This window comes from Drosophila arizonae, chromosome 2, assembly GCF_054131065.1.
Source record: "Drosophila arizonae isolate 15081-1271.41 chromosome 2, UAZ_ARI_1.0, whole genome shotgun sequence".
Classification (NCBI taxonomy): domain Eukaryota; kingdom Metazoa; phylum Arthropoda; class Insecta; order Diptera; family Drosophilidae; genus Drosophila; species Drosophila arizonae.
The window spans coordinates 12,623,438-12,642,229 of NC_142922.1; the positions used below are offsets into that span (position 1 = coordinate 12,623,438).

The 18,792-nt window shown below is 43.7% G+C and overlaps 6 protein-coding genes across 7 annotated transcripts in view; 3 read left to right on the forward strand and 3 right to left on the reverse strand.

Moving 5' to 3' along the window:
- betaTub97EF (beta-Tubulin at 97EF) overlaps positions 1 to 8,817 on the forward strand; it is a 29,384-nt gene extending 20,567 nt beyond the window's left edge. The window contains exons 2-7 of one of the 2 annotated variants that reach the window (XM_018000226.2): positions 236 to 470; positions 1,367 to 1,596; positions 5,864 to 6,031; positions 6,454 to 6,718; positions 8,201 to 8,523; positions 8,594 to 8,817. In XM_018000226.2, the coding sequence (XP_017855715.1) occupies positions 236 to 470; positions 1,367 to 1,596; positions 5,864 to 6,031; positions 6,454 to 6,718; positions 8,201 to 8,523; positions 8,594 to 8,686 (1,314 nt within the window). In that variant the 3' untranslated portion in view covers positions 8,687 to 8,817. Of the gene's footprint in view, positions 1 to 235; positions 471 to 1,366; positions 1,597 to 5,863; positions 6,032 to 6,159; positions 6,328 to 6,453; positions 6,719 to 8,200; positions 8,524 to 8,593 lie in introns of both variants that reach the window. The other variant, XM_018000227.2, reaches the window with a different exon arrangement.
- On the reverse strand, positions 8,804 to 12,494 carry LOC108608707 (116 kDa U5 small nuclear ribonucleoprotein component). The gene is made up of 7 exons (XM_018000225.2): positions 12,334 to 12,494; positions 12,043 to 12,157; positions 11,313 to 11,984; positions 11,160 to 11,251; positions 10,899 to 11,090; positions 9,335 to 10,837; positions 8,804 to 9,276 (listed from the first exon to the last, which is right to left on the reverse strand). Exons 2-7 carry the CDS (start codon positions 12,154 to 12,156, stop codon positions 8,919 to 8,921), a joined length of 2,931 nt encoding a protein of 976 aa, XP_017855714.1. The 5' UTR covers position 12,157; positions 12,334 to 12,494; the 3' UTR covers positions 8,804 to 8,918.
- A 210-nt stretch (positions 12,495 to 12,704) lies between these two features.
- LOC108619477 (uncharacterized) lies at positions 12,705 to 14,162 on the forward strand. Its single transcript, XM_089462921.1, has one exon. The coding sequence runs from the start codon at positions 12,763 to 12,765 to the stop codon at positions 14,119 to 14,121; it is 1,359 nt and encodes a 452-aa protein (XP_089319047.1). The 5' UTR covers positions 12,705 to 12,762; the 3' UTR covers positions 14,122 to 14,162.
- Positions 14,163 to 14,299: 137 nt separating this feature from the next.
- Positions 14,300 to 14,978, forward strand: mRpS18C (mitochondrial ribosomal protein S18C). Its single transcript, XM_089462922.1, has 2 exons — positions 14,300 to 14,458; positions 14,514 to 14,978. Exons 1-2 carry the CDS (start codon positions 14,425 to 14,427, stop codon positions 14,921 to 14,923), a joined length of 444 nt encoding a protein of 147 aa, XP_089319048.1. The 5' UTR covers positions 14,300 to 14,424; the 3' UTR covers positions 14,924 to 14,978.
- On the reverse strand, positions 14,932 to 15,661 carry LOC108609230 (uncharacterized). Its single transcript, XM_018000974.2, has one exon. The coding sequence runs from the start codon at positions 15,519 to 15,521 to the stop codon at positions 14,997 to 14,999; it is 525 nt and encodes a 174-aa protein (XP_017856463.1). The 5' UTR covers positions 15,522 to 15,661; the 3' UTR covers positions 14,932 to 14,996.
- Positions 15,662 to 15,733: 72 nt separating this feature from the next.
- Positions 15,734 to 18,231, reverse strand: LOC108609083 (RING finger protein 37). The gene is made up of 2 exons (XM_018000773.2): positions 17,113 to 18,231; positions 15,734 to 17,027 (listed from the first exon to the last, which is right to left on the reverse strand). Exons 1-2 carry the CDS (start codon positions 17,824 to 17,826, stop codon positions 16,257 to 16,259), a joined length of 1,485 nt encoding a protein of 494 aa, XP_017856262.1. The 5' UTR covers positions 17,827 to 18,231; the 3' UTR covers positions 15,734 to 16,256.
- Between the last annotated feature and the right edge of the window lie 561 nt (positions 18,232 to 18,792).

An 18,792-nucleotide genomic window follows, 5' to 3' on the forward strand; every position in this document is an offset into this window, starting at 1 on the left:
ATATTCTACACGAAATTTGATCTCTACTCGTTAATTCAAAGTTATTTGATAAGGATATAATATCGAGAATTATTCTTTGAATTTGTTAACTAAATAAGAGCTTATATCTGGAAGATTCAAGGAATGGGAGAGTGTAATATATAATGCAATATTTTTTATATTTTTATTAAGTACTAAACCCATGTCATTCATTTCTCACAAATTAACATTTGCTATTTTCCTTTACTCCTTTCAGTTCTGGGAAATCATCTCGGCTGAGCATGGCATCGATCCCAATGGCTACTACCACGGCGAATCGGATCTGCAGTTCGAGCGCATCGATGTCTACTACAATGAGGCGTCCAGCGGCAAGTACGTGCCCCGGGCCGTGCTCATCGACCTGGAGCCGGGCACCATGGACTCGGTGCGCCAATCGACCATGGGACAACTGTTTAGGCCCGATAATTTCGTGTTCGGCCAATCCGGCGCGGGTAAGTGCTTCGTGTGTTGGGTTGCAATGCTGGCACAAGGCAACACTTTGAACATATCCATCGCCCTGGTTCACCCCCCGGCCACGGCGTCGTTCATCAATTACCTTAGCCCTGAAGTATAGCGGACAGCGTTCAGCTAATGCATTTTAGCTGCTCATTAATGCTGCCATGTCGAAGCATGTTACACCGGCTGCAGCTGCTGCTCCACTTTGCCGTCGTGTTTTGTTATTGCTCGCAAAATTCGCCCCGCAGCTGATCGGCAGTTGGTTCTGTTTGCCAGTTTGGTGGCCCTCATCAGTGACCATATCTCTGGCAACAGTTGTTCCAGCTGCAGCAGCAACAACAACAGCAACAGCAACAAGCAACAGCAACAAGCAACAGCAACAAGCAGCAACGGCAACAGCAACGGCATATCATGTTGTCATTGCTTTGCTAAGTGCAAACAAGATGACGTTGATGAAATTGCGACTGGGTCGTCCTTGCTATGAGCAATCCTGATAAGCAACATCAGTGGGCCACGTATGGCCAGCTCCTGCTACTCCTGCTACTCAGCTGGCTGCACCATCGTGCTTTTCCAATGTTGTTGTTGCTGTTGTTGTTCCGTTAATTGCCGCTGTTGCTGGAGACGTGGCTGCCTGTCCGGATTGTTGATGATAATTGCAATTATAAAATGGCCTGCGGATGACGATGAAAATTAATGTTGCACATGTCACTCAGCACAATGTGCTGCTGTTAATGCTGTCATTGTTGTGCATGTGTTTTTATTAACTGCTCGCATGTGTGTGAGTGTGTGCCTCTGTGCGTGTGTGTGATGATTAGATAAATATGTAATTGTTTATCTGCTTGTGCCTGTACCTATTCATCTCTTCATCTGGCTATTTATCTACCCCGCACAGGCAACAACTGGGCCAAGGGCCACTACACAGAGGGCGCCGAGCTGATCGATTCTGTGCTGGAGGTGATGCGCAAGGAGTCCGAGGGCTGTGACTGCCTGCAGGGCTTCCAGCTGGCGCACTCACTGGGCGGCGGCACTGGCTCGGGTCTGGGCACTCTGCTCATTTCGAAAGTACGCGAGGAATATCCGGATCGCATTATGAACTCCTTCTCGGTGGTGCCCTCACCCAAGGTAAGCGTTCGCATTCCATTTCTATATATCATTCCATTCACACGCACTGCCGACCCCCCATAATTTTGGGCTGGCAAAATCCGCTTAGCCAAATCAGCTTAGCGTGCACTCATTGCGCTAGCGGCGTTTGTAAGCCAACCAGCAAAGCCCAAATGCTTTTCACCTTCACGCCTTTTCGTCAAATACACCAAAATCAGCCTACGAAACTTGGCCTCAACCGAATCCTGAACAAATCTGACTCAAATGTTGACCTAGTCTCTTTGAAAAATTTTTATTTTTGTATTTATTTGTTTTTTTTTTTTTTTTTTTTTTTTTTTTTTAATTAGACTGTATATTCCTTTTGCAGAATTGCGCAGCCACCTTCAAGTTGATCTTAAATTTTATATTATATATGTATATAAATTTTTAATTTCATATTATATACAAATTTTATTTTATTAGTTTTTTTTTTTAACATTCGCAGTCAACTTCTACTTAATTCAAAGTTCATCCTAAATTTTGTATTAATTATTTCATATAATTACAGTAGAGTCCCAATAATTCGAAATGGCAAGGGGATGAGTTATTTATTTTCGATTTACATAGAAATTAAAATCATCGATAATTATTGAGAACGAATTTTTTTCAAGAGGATCGATTTTTTTCGATTTATCGCGATTTTTGACTTAGCGGGTTACGAATTATCGAGACTCGACTCTATATATATTTTTCATGTAATCTCAGTCAACTTCTAGCTGACTCCAATTTTACAGGAATACTTATAGCATTGTTCAATTTTTCGTATTGGAGATTTGTATCTTCCGCTTAATAAGTTTGATATTAAAGAGATAAATCTACTGAATATAGTTCTAATTACCTTTATTATATATTTCATGAAATGACAGCCCACTTTAAGGCGATTCTAATTAGGATATATTCAATATGCAATGGGATAGATTAAAATAGAAATTTTTAAGCATATCTCTTATATCATATCAGCTAAGCTCATATAAATAGTCCTAATGTAGAGCATTGCAAATTCAACTTTAGTGTTGAGCCTGCAGCATAATATCGAAATTTGTTTTATTTTGGCCCCTTGTGTGCGAATTTCAATTGATGTCGTTCGTTTATTGCCCACGGTATGCGGATCTGCCAAATAATATTAATTAATTTGCCAGCGAATTTTAGAACCGCCAACGACCTGCGGCTAATTGACAATTCGATGGCTGAAATGCAATTTGGCTGGGGCCGCCACGAAAGGAAGAGTTCTCTCTAGGTGGTATACATGGGTATTTCGTGGGCTGGTTCCTCAATGGCTGGATTCTGACACGCTTCAATTATTGCTTAATTAACCTAGTTGCATATTTTACACACACTCACACACACACACGCCCAGCTCGGGCGGCACGTGAGACGCCTTCATTTGCATTATAATCATCATGAGCATTTAATTACATTTCGGCATTTAATTTAATTAATTTAGTGGCTAATTGATTGTCAATAACAGGCGGTGCACCGTCAACAGCACATATTCATCGGGGTATTTTTTTATGAATTCCCTTCGTATTATCAAACTAATTAATTTTTTATTTTACATTGAAATTTATAAAAACAAATTAAAGTTTATTTAGTGAATGAGATTTTTATGTAGTTTATATTTTCAATTAAATTTGTTCAATATCTCATTATCTAAAGTGTCTAGCCAACTACAACTTTAAAGCGAAAACTAACTCTTTTTTTTCTTGACTAAAATATAATATTTTATTTAAATGAAATTTATATGATTGTTTTTTTTTTTTTTAATTAAATCTTAACTCCTAGAGCTCAGCATTAGCTTTTTATCATTTATTATTCGGTTAGTCTACGATTACTGCATGGCAATCATCATAGTTAGTTCCATTTCTCACAATTAAGAAGACTTTGGGTTATCACAGTACGATTTTCAATTTTTGTCTTTGAAATATACATACATTATATATAATTATACATCATTTATCGCATTTAAAGCTCAGCAATACAAGTATATGAAATAAATTTAAAGGCAGCTACAAACAATAAAAAATCATTATAATGTCATTCATTTAACCGAACTTCAGATGCAATCTCTTCATTTTTACGACTGCTGAATTGCCTCCAACTTGACACGGAATTTTAAAGGCGAGCAGAAAAGGCTTATTGATGCGTGAAATTAGCATTCGACAAACTGCTTAAACCAATATAAATGTACATATATACATATATCCTACTCTGGACATTTTTATTTGAGCACTCGCTCTGAGTCCATATGCAGATTAAATGGCACATACATTCTCTGTTCTGTTTAATTTATTGCCGTCATGCTTGAGCAGCAAAGAACAAACTACAAAGTCGCACTTTGCATTGGGATTGGGTCAGTTCGGGCCTTTCGGCCAGTTGCCCAGGCCCAGGCCCAGGCACAGGCACAGCCTCTAAGCTAAGCCCTCCCCTCTCGCCCCTCGCTGGCATTTGATATTTATGTGCTCTTGGCCTGGGCGAATTACCGCAATGTTTTGGCATTGGCGGCCATTTTGTTGTGGCCAGGAGCTGCCACGCGCCTGTCACTTAATGCGTGTATCAAATTTCAGCGATTACTCGCAGATTTTAATAGTCAATTATTATTATTATTATATTTTTTTCGGTTTATATCAACTTTAAAGTGAAATCAAAAGCGATTCATATATAAAACCAGTTAATGGTCTCTAATTAATTCTATGCACAGCAGAGCTGCAGCATCCAGATGTCAAATCCTTTTCAGATTTCGAGCATAGCAAATATTTAGCTAGAGCAGTACAGCCAATGCAAGTGCAGTAACGAAAGTTGGGGCCATGCATAACTCATTATAATTAGATTCATGCAGTATCTGTAGTCCAGGTGAGCGTTCGTTATTGCTCTGTGTCGGCGCCATTAAATAATTGCTAGGATTTATGGGCAAACATTTTGCATTGTACAAACAGCAATTGGCTGGCTGGCTGGAGACAGGCAGTGCAATGCATCTTGCCAGTGCAAATATAATAGGCCTGGGCAAAGTATTACACATAATTTTCAGTTGCTGCACACACACATACACACACACACACACTCGAACACATGCGTGAAGTGTTGCATGCAATAAGCAAGTACATTTATGCAACATATGCTGGCTTGTATGCCCGTCAGGTTGGCAACACTTGGCTGGGGACTGCAGCAGGTGCATATCCTTGAGGGGCAGCACGTTTTCCCCATCCATTTCCATTTAGTTATCGTCTGAAATGCAATTTTCATGTACTTCACTCGATGCACATTTCAGAGAATCGAATGCAATCTCTAATTTCTGCATTCGAGAGACCGAACGAAACTTATGCATTTTCTGTTGACACTGCAGCTTAATTAAGTTACTCAAAGTCCATAAATAGCAGGCACTGTTTGAAGATTAAAGCTGCAATTTAGCTGTCTAATTGATGTACAGGATAACCAATAAACTGATGGAGCTCAAAGCTAACTCAGCCACTCAATGAAAATGATTAGAAAAAGTTTCTTAATATCGAAATAAATATGTATATAAATTTAATGTTTTTGAGAATTGCATTTGTTTTTAATAAGAATTTCAATTAGATTCAACTTTGATCAGCACAGAATGTCGAGGATGATATATGTATTACGATGCTATATACAATAGAATCCCGCTATAATGTATACCGTACCCGGAAGATGCTTTAACCATATAAGTTTGCTCATAAAAGTTTGTCTGGGGACCAGAATTTTCGTCGTACCGTACGGACGCTATAAGTGGAGTCGTTATAGCCGGATTCTAATGTATTAGTATACTCAATGCATCATAGGGTATATAAATATATATTTATTTCTAATCAATTTAATTAGTAATTAAAATATGTAATTAATTGCTCTCTAAGAATCTCAAATATACATATATAATAATATATCAAATTTTTTTGATAACCTAAAAACACACTAAAATTATTTAGCAAGATACATTTTAATTCAGTTTATTTAAACTTCCGCTAAATAGGTAACTCCTTATTTGCCTAATCTATTAGGGACTATTGACTCATTACCATTATTATTATTATTATTATTATTTTTTTTTTTTTTTTAGTTATTTAGTATATAAACAAATTCATTCATCTAATTAAATTATGATTAACTCTTGCAATTAATATATGTATTTGCTTTCCTTATTTTCTTGCATGCGTCGTTTACCTGCGCCGTTTCTGCTGCCGTTTGCCGTTTGCCGTTTGCCGTTTGCCGTTGTTCGCTCTTGTCACTTACGTAGGTGTCCGATACCGTCGTGGAGCCGTACAATGCGACGCTCTCCATACACCAGCTGGTGGAGAATACGGATGAGACGTTCTGCATTGACAACGAGGCGCTTTATGACATCTGCTTCCGCACGCTGAAGCTCTCGTCGCCCACTTATGGCGATCTGAATCATCTGGTTTCCGTAAGTGAATTCCCACCAACAGATTAACTAATGTGTTTGTTCGGTTTTGTGTTCGGTCAATCCATCCACACCCTGTTTCCCTGCGCCCACACAACATGTCCGTTGTCCACGTTGTTGTTGCCATCCAGGTGTCGGAGGTGGTCGTTGAGCCATATAATGCGACTCTCTCGGTGCACGAGCTGTGCGTCAACACTGATGAGACGTTCTGCATTGACAACGAGGCCTTGTATGACATTTGCTATCAGACCTTACGCCTGGGCGCACCCACCTACTCGGATCTCAATCACTTGGTGTCTGTAAGTAACTAGCAACGGATGAGGACGACGACGACTCACAGCCAGATTTCAGGAACAACAAATGATGCCTCTATATTATTTATATTTAGCTAGACAGTTTCTAATTGGCATCCCTTTCGCCCCTAGATCACAATGTCCGGCGTGACGACCTGCCTGCGCTTCCCAGGCCAGCTGAATGCTGATCTGCGCAAGCTGGCAGTGAACATGGTGCCCTTCCCGCGCCTCCACTTCTTCATGCCCGGCTTTGCGCCGCTGACGGCCAAGGGCTCGCAGCAATATCGCGCCCTCACTGTCGCCGAGCTCACCCAGCAGATGTTCGATGCCAAGAACATGATGACCGCCTGCGATCCCAGGCATGGACGTTACCTAACCGTCGCCTGCATCTTCCGTGGTGAGTGCTCCAACCTTTTGCCCTGATAAATGGACACGATTATGGGGTTGACTTTTGGGTGTCGTTGACATGACTCGACAGGGCGGCCCCACGTGCTCTTTGACGGGTCTCACGTGAAGGGCGGGCCGCGCCCACATTCCGACAGAGAAAAATAGTGTTTTAACAACAAGCAACAAACGCGGATATGGCCAACTCTCTCTGTGTTTGTGTGTGTGTGTGTGTGTGTGTGCGTGTGTGTGTGCGTGTGCGTGTGCGTGTGGTTTAGGCTTAAACGTCCATTCCGCAGCCAACGCAGCTTAGGGCCGTCCAACTTAGTCGCTTTGTCATGGGCAGCGGTTGGCGCACCTGTCCGCTGCGTAGGCCTCAGCCGTAGTCACGTAGTCACGCCGCTGCGGCGCGACGCGACGCGCCGACGACAATTTTATTAGCAAACGCAAAGCCTACTTATGGGTGCCACTAAAAATGATTAATGCACGTCGACAGGCGGCTAAAAAGGCTGCAATCCGTCAGCGCGCACGTAGCGCAAATTTGTTTGTCGCCCTTGTCCTGCTGCCTGTCCCGCTTGCCGCTTCCCGCTTCCCGCTTCCTGCTTCTCGTGGCAGGGGGCCGCATTTTTTCGCGCTAATTTTTAAATTAATAAACTGCTGCGCTGCGGCGCCCGAAAGTATGCCGCATAATATTTCATTTGTTATTCCTTGTGTGCCCAACAGCCGAACACTCGAACGACCCCGCCAACGCCTCCGCCCCCGCCCGCACGCACTTTGCCTTTGACTGATGACTCGCAAAACGCGCGTAATTAGAAATTTACTTTCAAGATCCATTGGGGAATTGCGAGTCTCGGCTCTAGTCCCAATCCCAATCCCAATCCCCATCTCAGTCGCCGGCGCAGTCCCAGTGCCGCGACCGCCGCCTGACACGGCTTTTGGGCCTTAACTAATCATGCTGAACGTGACTTAAGGCTGCAGCGGCAGTGCCTGTCGCCCAACTTGCTGCTCCACGTTCCCTCCTCCGTTTGTCCGCGCTTACAAAATAATTAATCACAAAAATGAGCGCCAGCTAAAATATATAAAATAAAAAAACTAAACAGGGAAGCGCAGGAAAAAAAAAGCAACAAGAATTTAAACAGCTTTTTTAGTTGCCTCATGGGACTGCTTCTGTTGGTGTCCACCACCTGCAGGCCCCGTCTCCGGCGCACCCACTAGACTTACGCCTAAGAGCGCCGGCATCGACACAAGCAGAAGCTGAAGCAGAAGTAGCAGCAGCAGAAGCAGCAGGAGCGGTAGGAGCAGTACAAGCATAGCCCAGGTGGCCAAGTGCGCTGTCAGGGCTTAGAAGCCGTTTAGTATTTCATATTCAGGGATTTGGGGATTTACTTGACGCATCAAAGCCATCTTGGCTTTTGATGTGAAAGAAAGCGGAAAAAATGCTGCCACCAGAAGCAGAGTTCAAGTATTTTTACGCTGCACTCTTAATAATTAACAGGCCCCATGTCCATGAAGGAGGTGGACACACAAATGTTCAACGTGCAGAGCAAGAACAGCAGCTACTTTGTCGAATGGATACCCAACAATGTGAAGGTGGCCGTCTGTGACATTCCGCCGCGCGGTCTCAAGATGTCGGCCACATTCATTGGCAATACGACGGCCATTCAGGAGATATTCAAGCGCATCTCCGAGCAGTTTACGGCCATGTTCCGGCGCAAGGCCTTCCTGCATTGGTACACCGGCGAGGGCATGGACGAAATGGAGTTCACCGAGGCGGAGAGCAACATGAACGATCTGATATCCGAGTATCAGCAGTACCAGGTGGGAGACACTCAGCTTGAGCTTATTAATTTCATTTGCCTATAATCGCATTCTCTTCCACTCCTTCCAGGAAGCAACCGCCGACGACGATGTCGAATTCGACGACGAGCAGGCCGAGCAGGAGGCCTACGAGTCAGAAGCACTGCAGAACGGCGCTGCCTAAGCAAGTACTCGAAATAATCGAGTATTACTTGTTATCTGCTGAACTATCTATCTATTTAACTAGGTTTACAGTTGTGTAGACACAAGTAATGAAAGTTAATAAACAGTAAACATAGTATTTCATTTTCTTTATGACGAATGCATTTTCATTTCGAAGTTACTGCTAAGAGCTGTTCAAGGATCTGTTCCCGATCGAAAATGCAGTATTTTATTGGATAGTTATAGACTATAAATTATAGTGGATAGTTGAGTAGCACATCCTGTCGCGCCAGCTCCAACAACATGGGATCGTCGAAGAACTTGTTGATGGACACATCCTCGGAGAGACCCTTGCGTCGGCGTGTCTTGATCATGAACTCACGAGCCAAATGAGAGGCTTGCTGTGGCTCCAGCGGGCGGATGACAATACTCTTGTCTAGCGGATCGCCTGGCACGATTTGCCAATGATGGAATACAGACAGGCAGAAGGCCTGGCCTTGGGTATGCGTTCGCAGATCTGTCTCAAATCCAAACGAGTCAATGGCGGGTATAAATGCTTTGATTGTGTAGATAGGAGAACCCGAGACTGGCGCATCTTGTGTTACATGACCTCTGCAAGCATGGAATGAATGAATATACGTCAAGCAAGTCTATATCTTAACAAACTTACCGGCGACGCGCCAGGACAGTGTAGACCGCTGAGACGCAATCTGCAGGTGCCTGCACCTCGACAAACAGATAGGGCTCCATCAAACGGGGCGTGGCCATGAGGAAAGCTGAGTAGGCGACACGACGGGCTGTGGGAATGATTTGGCCGCCACCACGATGCAGTGCCTCATTGGCTATGACGGCGTCCAGAATTTTGAACTTAACATTGCGTATGGGCTCCTCGCAGAGCGGCCCCTCGCGTGTGCCCCATTGAAAGCCCTGCACTATGGAGTCCTTGACCGCAGTCAGTAAATTTTTATCGACCTCGGAGGGCAGCGTATCATCCACCAGAATGTTGGGTCCAGTACTATCCGGCCCAAAAGCCCAAATGGAACGGGCTGCCAGCAAATCCCAATCATAGTTGACCTGAAAGAACTCTCCGATGCGCTTCTTATTCCAATTGATGCAGACAGTCTCGTTCTCGATGTCCTCGGCCAAGCCCTTCTCCAACGGCTCCGATATCATGGTTATCTTGTTCTTCTTATTTGGTGTCTCGGCGAAACACTTCAATGAGCTGGTCTCCACAACGGTCTCACAGAATGCCACTACCGGATCGGCCACCTTGATATCGATTTCCGAGTACATCTTGCGCAGATCATGCATCACGCAGTCCAAGTACAGCTCGCCAGTGCCCAGGATAACGTGTTCGCCTGACTCCTCGACACGGGTGGAGAGCAGAGGATACGATTTGTTCACTTTACGCAAACCGTCCAACATTTTTGGCAGCTCTGAGGGATTCACCGGCTCCACAGCTATCTTAATGATGCTTTGGGTGTTGAACTTGAGCGGCCGGAATATGTAAAGATCCTCGGGCACATTGATGTCCACAATGCTGGATGTTTTCACTATGCACTGGTCAATGCCTTCGATGAGCACCCAGTTGCCCGAGGGCACACGATTCAATTCCACTTTGTAGCGCGCCTCATAGACCCACAATCTACCGACTTGAAGAATCCGGGAATCTTCCTCGTCCTGCAGTGTATAATTCTCGCCCAGCACGCGCACCTCTTGCCCAGCATGCAGTGTACCGGACACAATCCGAGCCAGCACCTGGAAGAAAGTGCAGTCGTCGTTGGGGTACATCTTCGAGCTGTGGACCATCAGGGTGCCGTACTGATTGCACGATATCATGTCACGGTAAATATCGCCCTCTTTTGGGCCAGTGTATATGTGATCCACTTTACGCTTGGCATTCTCCAGCGGTGACTTAATGTGCTCCACGCACATATCCACAAAGCCGCTGCAGTCGCCCATGAATCGATTGCACACCACGCGCAGCAAAGGCCGTATGTTGGATTTCATCTCATCCTTCGAGACGCGCACGTGCAGCTCTGCCAAGGTGTCCGACAGCGTAGTGTCCACGTCGCCCACCACTTGCGCAATCAATTTATACATGGGCTCCAGTATGAACTCCACAAAACTGCGCTGTGCCGAGTTGTGTGGCGGCTTCTTGGTAAACTTTCGCCTGTTGAGGGATTTAAGGATTATTTGATCAACACTTGGACACCATTCAAATCCAAACTTACGACTTGCTATGGAAGTACATGTCGCCCCATAGCCGTTTGGCAAATTCATTGTAATTCACGCCTTCATACGTATCCGCATAGAGCTTGGCAAAGGACTTTAGGGTAAAACAAAAACCGTATAAAGAGCTCGCAAAGCAAACGTTGCCTAGCACAGGCGAAACCATCAGATTATCATCCGCACTGCCGTAGGTGCTGTTAGATATAAAAGAAAGAATTTGTCATTAAAAAGGGTTCTCCATATGAAAATGTCTACTCTCAAACCTCAACAAGCTGTTGACTTCCTCGACAATGTGCTTTAGCTTGAAGTAAGCGTCTTGAGGCGGCAGCTTGAGCTCCAAAATTAAGCGATCGATCTTAAATGGGAATTAAGTTAACAGCTATAAATTAGCATGCATATAAAATCAATTAACTCACCTTGTTGATGCAAACAGTGATCGCTAGCCGCTCCTGCACAGCATGCTTGAGCAGACGTTCGGTGTTCAGCATGACTCCTTCGGACGCATCAATAAAGAGCACCACGCCGTCGCTCATGCGCATAGCAGCGGTTGCCTCATCCGAGAAATTCACATGACCGGGCGTGTCAAAGATGTTTAGCAAGTAGCTCTTCTGCTTGACATCCTGCAACACAAGCGTAACCGGTGTAGCCTTGATGCTGCAACCGCGCTCCTGTTCCGTGAATAGTGTGTCGGTGTAGCGCAGCGAGCGCTCCTCCATGTTCTCAAACTGCGGATGCGTCTGACGTATTAGACAGTCCACAAATGTGGTCTTGCCATGGTGCAAGTGACCGATTAGTGCAACGTTTCGAATCAAGGGTGGCGTGTCCATGAGGTCTGCCATGAATTCCATATCATAAGTAGTTTCGGGAAGATCCTGTTCCTTAATCTGGAATTTCAACTTCTTCACGGGCTCTATGAGCGGCTTGTCCAACGGTTGTGCGTCCTCCTCCTGCACAATCGTCTCCACGTCCGGCCCATACACCTCAACGGCCGATGGGTAATAGCGTTTATCCTCATGTAGCACAACTGCTGTTACTTCTTTATCTTCATCATCTTGTGGCTCCGCTTCATCCTCATCCATGGCATCCTCCTGCAAAAAGTTTTTTGTGTATAACCAATGGAATAATTTAGGTCTCTTATGTACTTACATCTTGATCATCTTGCACATCGGGCTGACCATAAATACTTTGGTCATCATCATCATCGCTGTCCAAATCTGGTCCTATATAGTTTCCAAACTCATCATACAAATCAGAATCCATTCTGCAATTTTCATACAAATTTATTTAAATACTTAATAACATTTTGTATCCACTCTAATGGGATTCTAAAATTGTTGCAATAAAAACATGGGTCACCCTAATGAAAATTTTGCCAAACGTTTACTCAGCTAAGCCGGCATCGCCGAATGACCACAACTAGAGGTTCCAGCTGCTTACCTCAATTATAAATATATTGTATATTAATTTAAAGCTGAATGGAGCGTATTTGCAATGGGTTATACTTGGTATTTATTAAAATATAAATATTTTCAACAGAAAACGCGGAATACGATGCACGCCGCTCTTCTTCTTCGAAATCAAGCAAACAGCTGGCCGGCAACAGTGTGACCAAAGGCAATATTCGGTATAGTTGCCAACTACAAATAAGTAATGCAGCCCTGGCGGCAAAAATAATATTTGAATTTCCTGTTTTTTTGCAACCGTCCCTTCGCACCATAATTACTTTGACCATCCCTCAACAGTCATTAAAACAGGTAAGGGAGAGGTGCTGCTGGGTAGGTCAGGTAGGCAGATAAAGATTTCATCTTACCAACAGATTGCTGAGGTAATTAGTCAACCGCGTAGCTCCCTTACAAACACATCAATATGAATGTGTTGCTAGTTGTTCTGCCAGTTTTACTTTTAATCCCTATTATTGCTGGAAAAGTTGTAATTGCTGAAAACACAGGAACTCTTCCAAATACCATTGCCAGCCGCGAGGACCTAGTTACATTGTCAAAATATTACGTCAGCATTCACAAGCCGTATAATGTGAAGAAGTATGTGCCGTATAGGCCAACAAACACGACAAATATATTGCAGATCCCTCCAGCATTATTATTACCGGCAGTGCCAAAGCCCACAACTCAAACGCCCACCAATGATTTCGATTGGGGGAATGCTGAAGAGGATATTGAAGTAATTAGTGATATACCAAATTATTCTACAACTGAACAATCCACGAGCACCACGGAAATTCCCGAGATGTCCACATCATTGCTAGCTATAATTGGAACAACGCCAGGCTTCGAAGCAACCACATCTTATTACTATATCAATACCGAAGATACGAGCCCCGAAGAGGACTATTCAAATAGCTCGATAACAGAGCCAACGGCTGAAGCTACCATTACAACAAGCTCACTAGCACCTGAGTCTGAATCAATAACCGAAACAAGCTCTACATCCTTCATGGATACGACCGCTGAAAATGATTTTACTACAGAACCAACATCAACCCAGCCAGAAGCGACAACCGAAATGGAAAACCTAAAAAGTCTATTTCATCAGTTGACCACAGAAACAACACCAACGATTGATGTCACCACCAATATAAACTGGGCGTTGCCAACAACATTGTCCCAGTCAACAACCGATGTTTCCATTTCCACAACTCAAGAACCGCAAACATCAACGTCAGCTGAAACAGAATCTACGACAAACATTGCTAGTACTACAATGCAATACACAACCGAATCAACAACCACAACCGATTTACCAGATACTACGAATTTAGCTATATCCACAACTGATGGAACTACATACTCCCAGACAGTGACTTCAAACGAATCACCAGATGAAACGACTTCTCTGCCTATATTTACATCTTCTGGAACCGAGACGTCAATCGATTTGCCAGACACAACCAAATTTATATCCACAACTGAATCGCCATCAAAAACATCTCAGCTGGACACTACAACTGATAAACCAGACACAACTACAATTCTCGCAGTTACATCCACAACCGAAACATCTGAAAGTAATTCAACTGAAATTCCACTTACTCTGGCAAACACTTTTGCAGTTGAAAGTACTACTAGGGCTATTATTCAAGAGACGACCACAGCAGTAACAGCTAAAACTACCATAAAAAATGCGGTATTTGTTGATGATATAATTCAACCTAAGCCGAGAAAGTTCACTTATTCTTCAGATGTAATGCCAGAAACGGATTGGGATTGATTGGATTGGAAGTAAATAAAAAATAGTGAAAAAAGTATAAACCGAGTTGTTTTATTTGGGACCATGCATATCTACTCATATATCTATACTATAAAAATAACTAAAAGTCTTTGCACTTCGATTATATATTCAATTTTGAAACATTTAAATAAACCGCCAAGGGCTGCCAGATGGTTGAGTTGCAGCTACCAGGGCTGGTGGCATATGTGCAAACAGCTGCTGAAATATATCTACTGGCAACATTCTTATATTGCTACCTGGTGTGCCTCGCAGCCCTATTAACCGAAAGCGAAAATATTAAAGATGTTTAAATTAACAAGACTTATCGCTCGAAATGGTAAATGATAATCTAATAAACTAAAAGCATATTTATAACTGTGTCTTACCCTTAGTGAATGCTGCCAGTTTAAGAGGCACGCAACAACTATTACCTCGCTCGTTCGCCAATGCGCCTGCTGTGAGTGAGAAGGAAAACACATTGACAACCAAAAATGCCGACGAACCCATTGACATACCAAATCCCTTTGAAAAGGACCCACAGCTGTGCATATTGTGCAAGCACAACATAACGCCGCACTACAAGAACGTGAAGCTGTTGTCCCAGTTCCAATCGCCCTACACGGGTCGCATTTACGGCCGCCACATAACCGGGTTATGCAAGCAGAAACAGGAGGACGTGGAGAAGGCGATAGTACGCGCCCAGCGCTGCCTGCTAATGCCGGCCTACCACAAAGATTTGGATTTCCTGCAAGATCCCAAACTCTTCGATCCTGAAAAGCCTGTGCGCCCGCATAAATATTAGACACACGATTTTCGTTTTGTTTTGTTTACCGAAATACATTTTAATACTAATTGTATGTAATTTGGTGTATCAGTCAGTCTTCATCCAAGTATTTAAGCATTTCTAGAGGTATGCCTAATTGAGCGAGCAACGTTTGTTTGGTAACTCTAGGCTCCACCAACTTCTGTAGATCATCCATTGCAGCAATGAAGCCATTTCTCCATGTATCTATGTCGGCTTCCAGTTCAATAATTTGACGCTCTCTCCAGGTGTTAAGCTGGGGTTTTGTGGTTTCTGCAGGCGGTTCCTGCTCCGGTGTCTTAGGCCTCTCCACAGGCTTCTCAGCAACGGCGAATTCCAGTCTCTTCTTAGTCAGATCTTTGCGCTTGCGTGCCAAGCCAGGACGTCGACAAATGGTTGAGTTTGCCTTCAGCTGCAGCGGCAGCGCACGTGGAGTTTCAATAGCATCAGAGGACTTTTCTTTATTGTCAGTGGATTGTGGTGTTGCAGCCGGTTGTTTTATTTGTTGACGAAGTCCAGGCGTCGAATTGGCTTTTCTAACTAATCTTAATCCCAAACGACGTCTTGGCTGTGGCGTAACATCAATATTTTCATCCATTCAAATGCATTTATTTTATTACGTCTGATTTTTAGGTAGCGTTGCCAGACAATCGATTTGTTGAGCTGTTTAGCTCACACACATACATGCATATGCAGTTGTGTCATTGTCATAAAATTCAAATCTTTCAACTTTATCTGTATAACAGTTGCCTAGAGCCCCCGATACAAGCTTTCTACTAGCAAGTTAAATATAGTTAGTAAAAGGCAATATTTTTTTTGTTTTTTAACTTTATTACGTTATGAATATATAAACTTCGCGCTTGATCTCGTCCATCCAATTATGGGTTGTATAAAGTCTACAAAAATTATGCGCGCTTTATCTGCTCTATGATTATACATATACTATATAATGTAAGTTTAATCGCATTGCCGACTAAGTGTGACCTGATACTGATAATTGGGAATGAGCATCCATCCATCCAATCCGCCATTCCAAGTGTAATTTGGCTTTGAATAAAAATCTCAGCACTTGCTAAAATCGACGCTGATATGATATAAATTATTCTACGACCTATTTTTACGAACTTACGAACTGAATAATCAAAAAATAGAAGACACAATTTAAAATGAAGAAAAAATTAAATTAGATTAAATTATAAGTAAAGCCAGAACGCCCAATAGCGCCGCTTCGCTGGTATTTGAAGATTGAAGATTGGCAACAAAAAATCCTATACACGAACCTAATTATATTGAAGCACTAGAATACGAGACTATGCTGTATGGATAGGCACGACTACGGCAGCTTGTGATAGCGCTCCACGTCAACGCCTTGGAAAGACACCTTGCACACACACTTCTGCGACGCCGATAGGATGACGAGGCACTCGCGGCAAACCAGGTGCCGACAGGTGCGAATCTCGTAGGCAAACTGACTGCTGCGGCAGTTGATACAGCTAGTCGGCTGCATAGGCTGTGGGGGCACCACTTGGGTGAAGCGGGTGATCTTCTGCAGAGCCTGCTGTATGGCCTGGTCAATGGAAGACGTTGTGCCTGTGGCAGATGAGGTCGTCGGCGATTGATCGGCGCTGCTGGCGGTGACGGTGGAGCTAACTGTATACGCAGAGTAGCTGTGCCGCGCGCGCTTAGCAGCGGGGGGCGATGTTGGGGAAAGGGAACCTGAGAATGCCGATGTGGCTGTGGCAGTGACTGTTGACTTGGTCTTGCGTTGCTGGTGCTTGTAACCGCTACTCAATGAGGAGTAGGTGCCGACGCTCATGCTGCCCGGCAGGCACATGTGGCTAGCAAACTGAGAGGCATGGCGGCGACGCATACGCGAGCTGCCCAGCGAGCGTGGCGCGGACTTGAAGTGCTCCGAGTGCTCCATTAGAAACTTTTCGATACGCGCCTTGAGCGCCAGGTTTAATATTGCTTTGCGTTGTGAGGTATATTCTAGTCCCGTGAACGGATCGGAAGGCAGGCGACCCCACTTGGCCTCCTCTTCCGAGTGCTTATCAATGGTGGATTGGTCGACCACTTTACCCGATGGCAACACCGTGGGAAATATCTACAAAAAAGAAAACCCGAGAAAGAGAGGGGAAGACAACGAGAACGTGAGTTAGAGCTACTGTAGAGCAATACAAACTACGCACCATTAATTCCCAGGTTATAGAATCAAGAAACTCTTCTGGTATCTCCAGCCTCGACTGATCGCGCAGTTCCGGAATGTGACGCGAGGGCGAACGCTGGCCTGCCTGTTGCTGCTGTGCTTGGTCCCTGAGGCCATACGGATCACTTATCTCGCTCCAAATAGTTTTCATTAGCTCGCGATCGGCCTTATCTAGACTGCGGGCAGGCAGTCCCCACATTTGTATTTTACGCAGCACAGGCGGACACCGTTCAGTAGTTCGAATCACAATCTTCACGCTGTTCGTTGCGCCCAATATCTTGTGGGCCGTCTTGAAAAAGAATACCTTTTCGCTGCGCTGTTGTGCGGCTGCGGCACTGCTGCGCGAATTGTAATCGCTTTGATAGCAAAACGTTACCGAATCCATACCCTTTGGAAGGTCACGCACATAGGCGACACGCTCCCAAATGCCATCATATTTTCCATGCACCTCGAAGCCCGTGGAGCGCAAAGCTCCGGAGCTGGGCCATAGCTTAATTACCTTCAGATCGATGGCCTTGGGAAAGTCAAAGACGATATCAACGGGCGGCTTGCATACAGCGAAGCACATAAACCCCCGCTCGATGTGCTCCTCATTGTCTGATATGAGATTCGCAGCTGTGTAGCCATCCTCGCAGATGGCATCGCATTCCACAGAGGGCTTTAGTTTCGGATTAAGAAAGTTGATTAGACTGCTCATTGAATGCCTCTATGTATGCGTCCCTTCCCTTCGTTGCTCAGTTATTGGTCACGCGGCGTTGCCGTTGCGTCTGCTTTGCCCCACCTGCTCAGATTTTTTTCTGCTAATTCGCACAGAAAATGGCGTCACTGGCTCCTGTGCTTGCTATTGTCGCATACAATTACTCACGCCTCACATGCACGCACACAGTTACAACACACACGCAGCGCAGCAATTCAAAATATTCTTAACGCCTTAATTGATCTATTAGTTTTTCCGATTTTCTGCAATTTTTCCAAAGACACTGGCCTTTTTACAAAATCTTTCCGTCTTTTTTCTCTCGTGTTTTAATGGCTAATAACTCAGCTGTTTAGAATTATGATGCCAGCTGCCTAAAAGCAGGGTTGTCATGCACGCACACAACAATGCTTCAAATGCCTGAGCATGTTTGGTATTTTAAATATTCAATGGTTTTAATGGCTTAGATGGAATACATTTTTTTATTTTATTAATGACCAATTTGACCAATTTTCTTGTTGTATTAATCAAATCCGTGCAATTTTCGTCGAGAATAACTCGAATGTGTTATCGATTTATTATTTATATGTTCACAATGGCAAGCGATATCATAAAAAATAACAATCGAAATTAGGCGCGTTTCTGATTTTTTTAAAAGTTCTTCTATCGCACAAAAAATATATGTATTTTGAATGCCTATGAAACAATAATAAATTTTCGAATGGAATTCATTCTTGTCTGCAAATAGTTGTTTACTGCAAAGTACTCTAAAAATAAAATAATATAATGTTTAAGTGGCTCCCGTTATTGTTCTAAATTGCTTTTAGATACAGAATAAAACTGCAGTTAGTCTACTTGGACTAACTACCTAATCGCTTATTAGCTTCATTATTGAAAATGAATAGATTAATCCTTATCAAACTGTTCAGAGTAAAAACTCTGAATGGGTTCGCTATCTGATGATAAGGC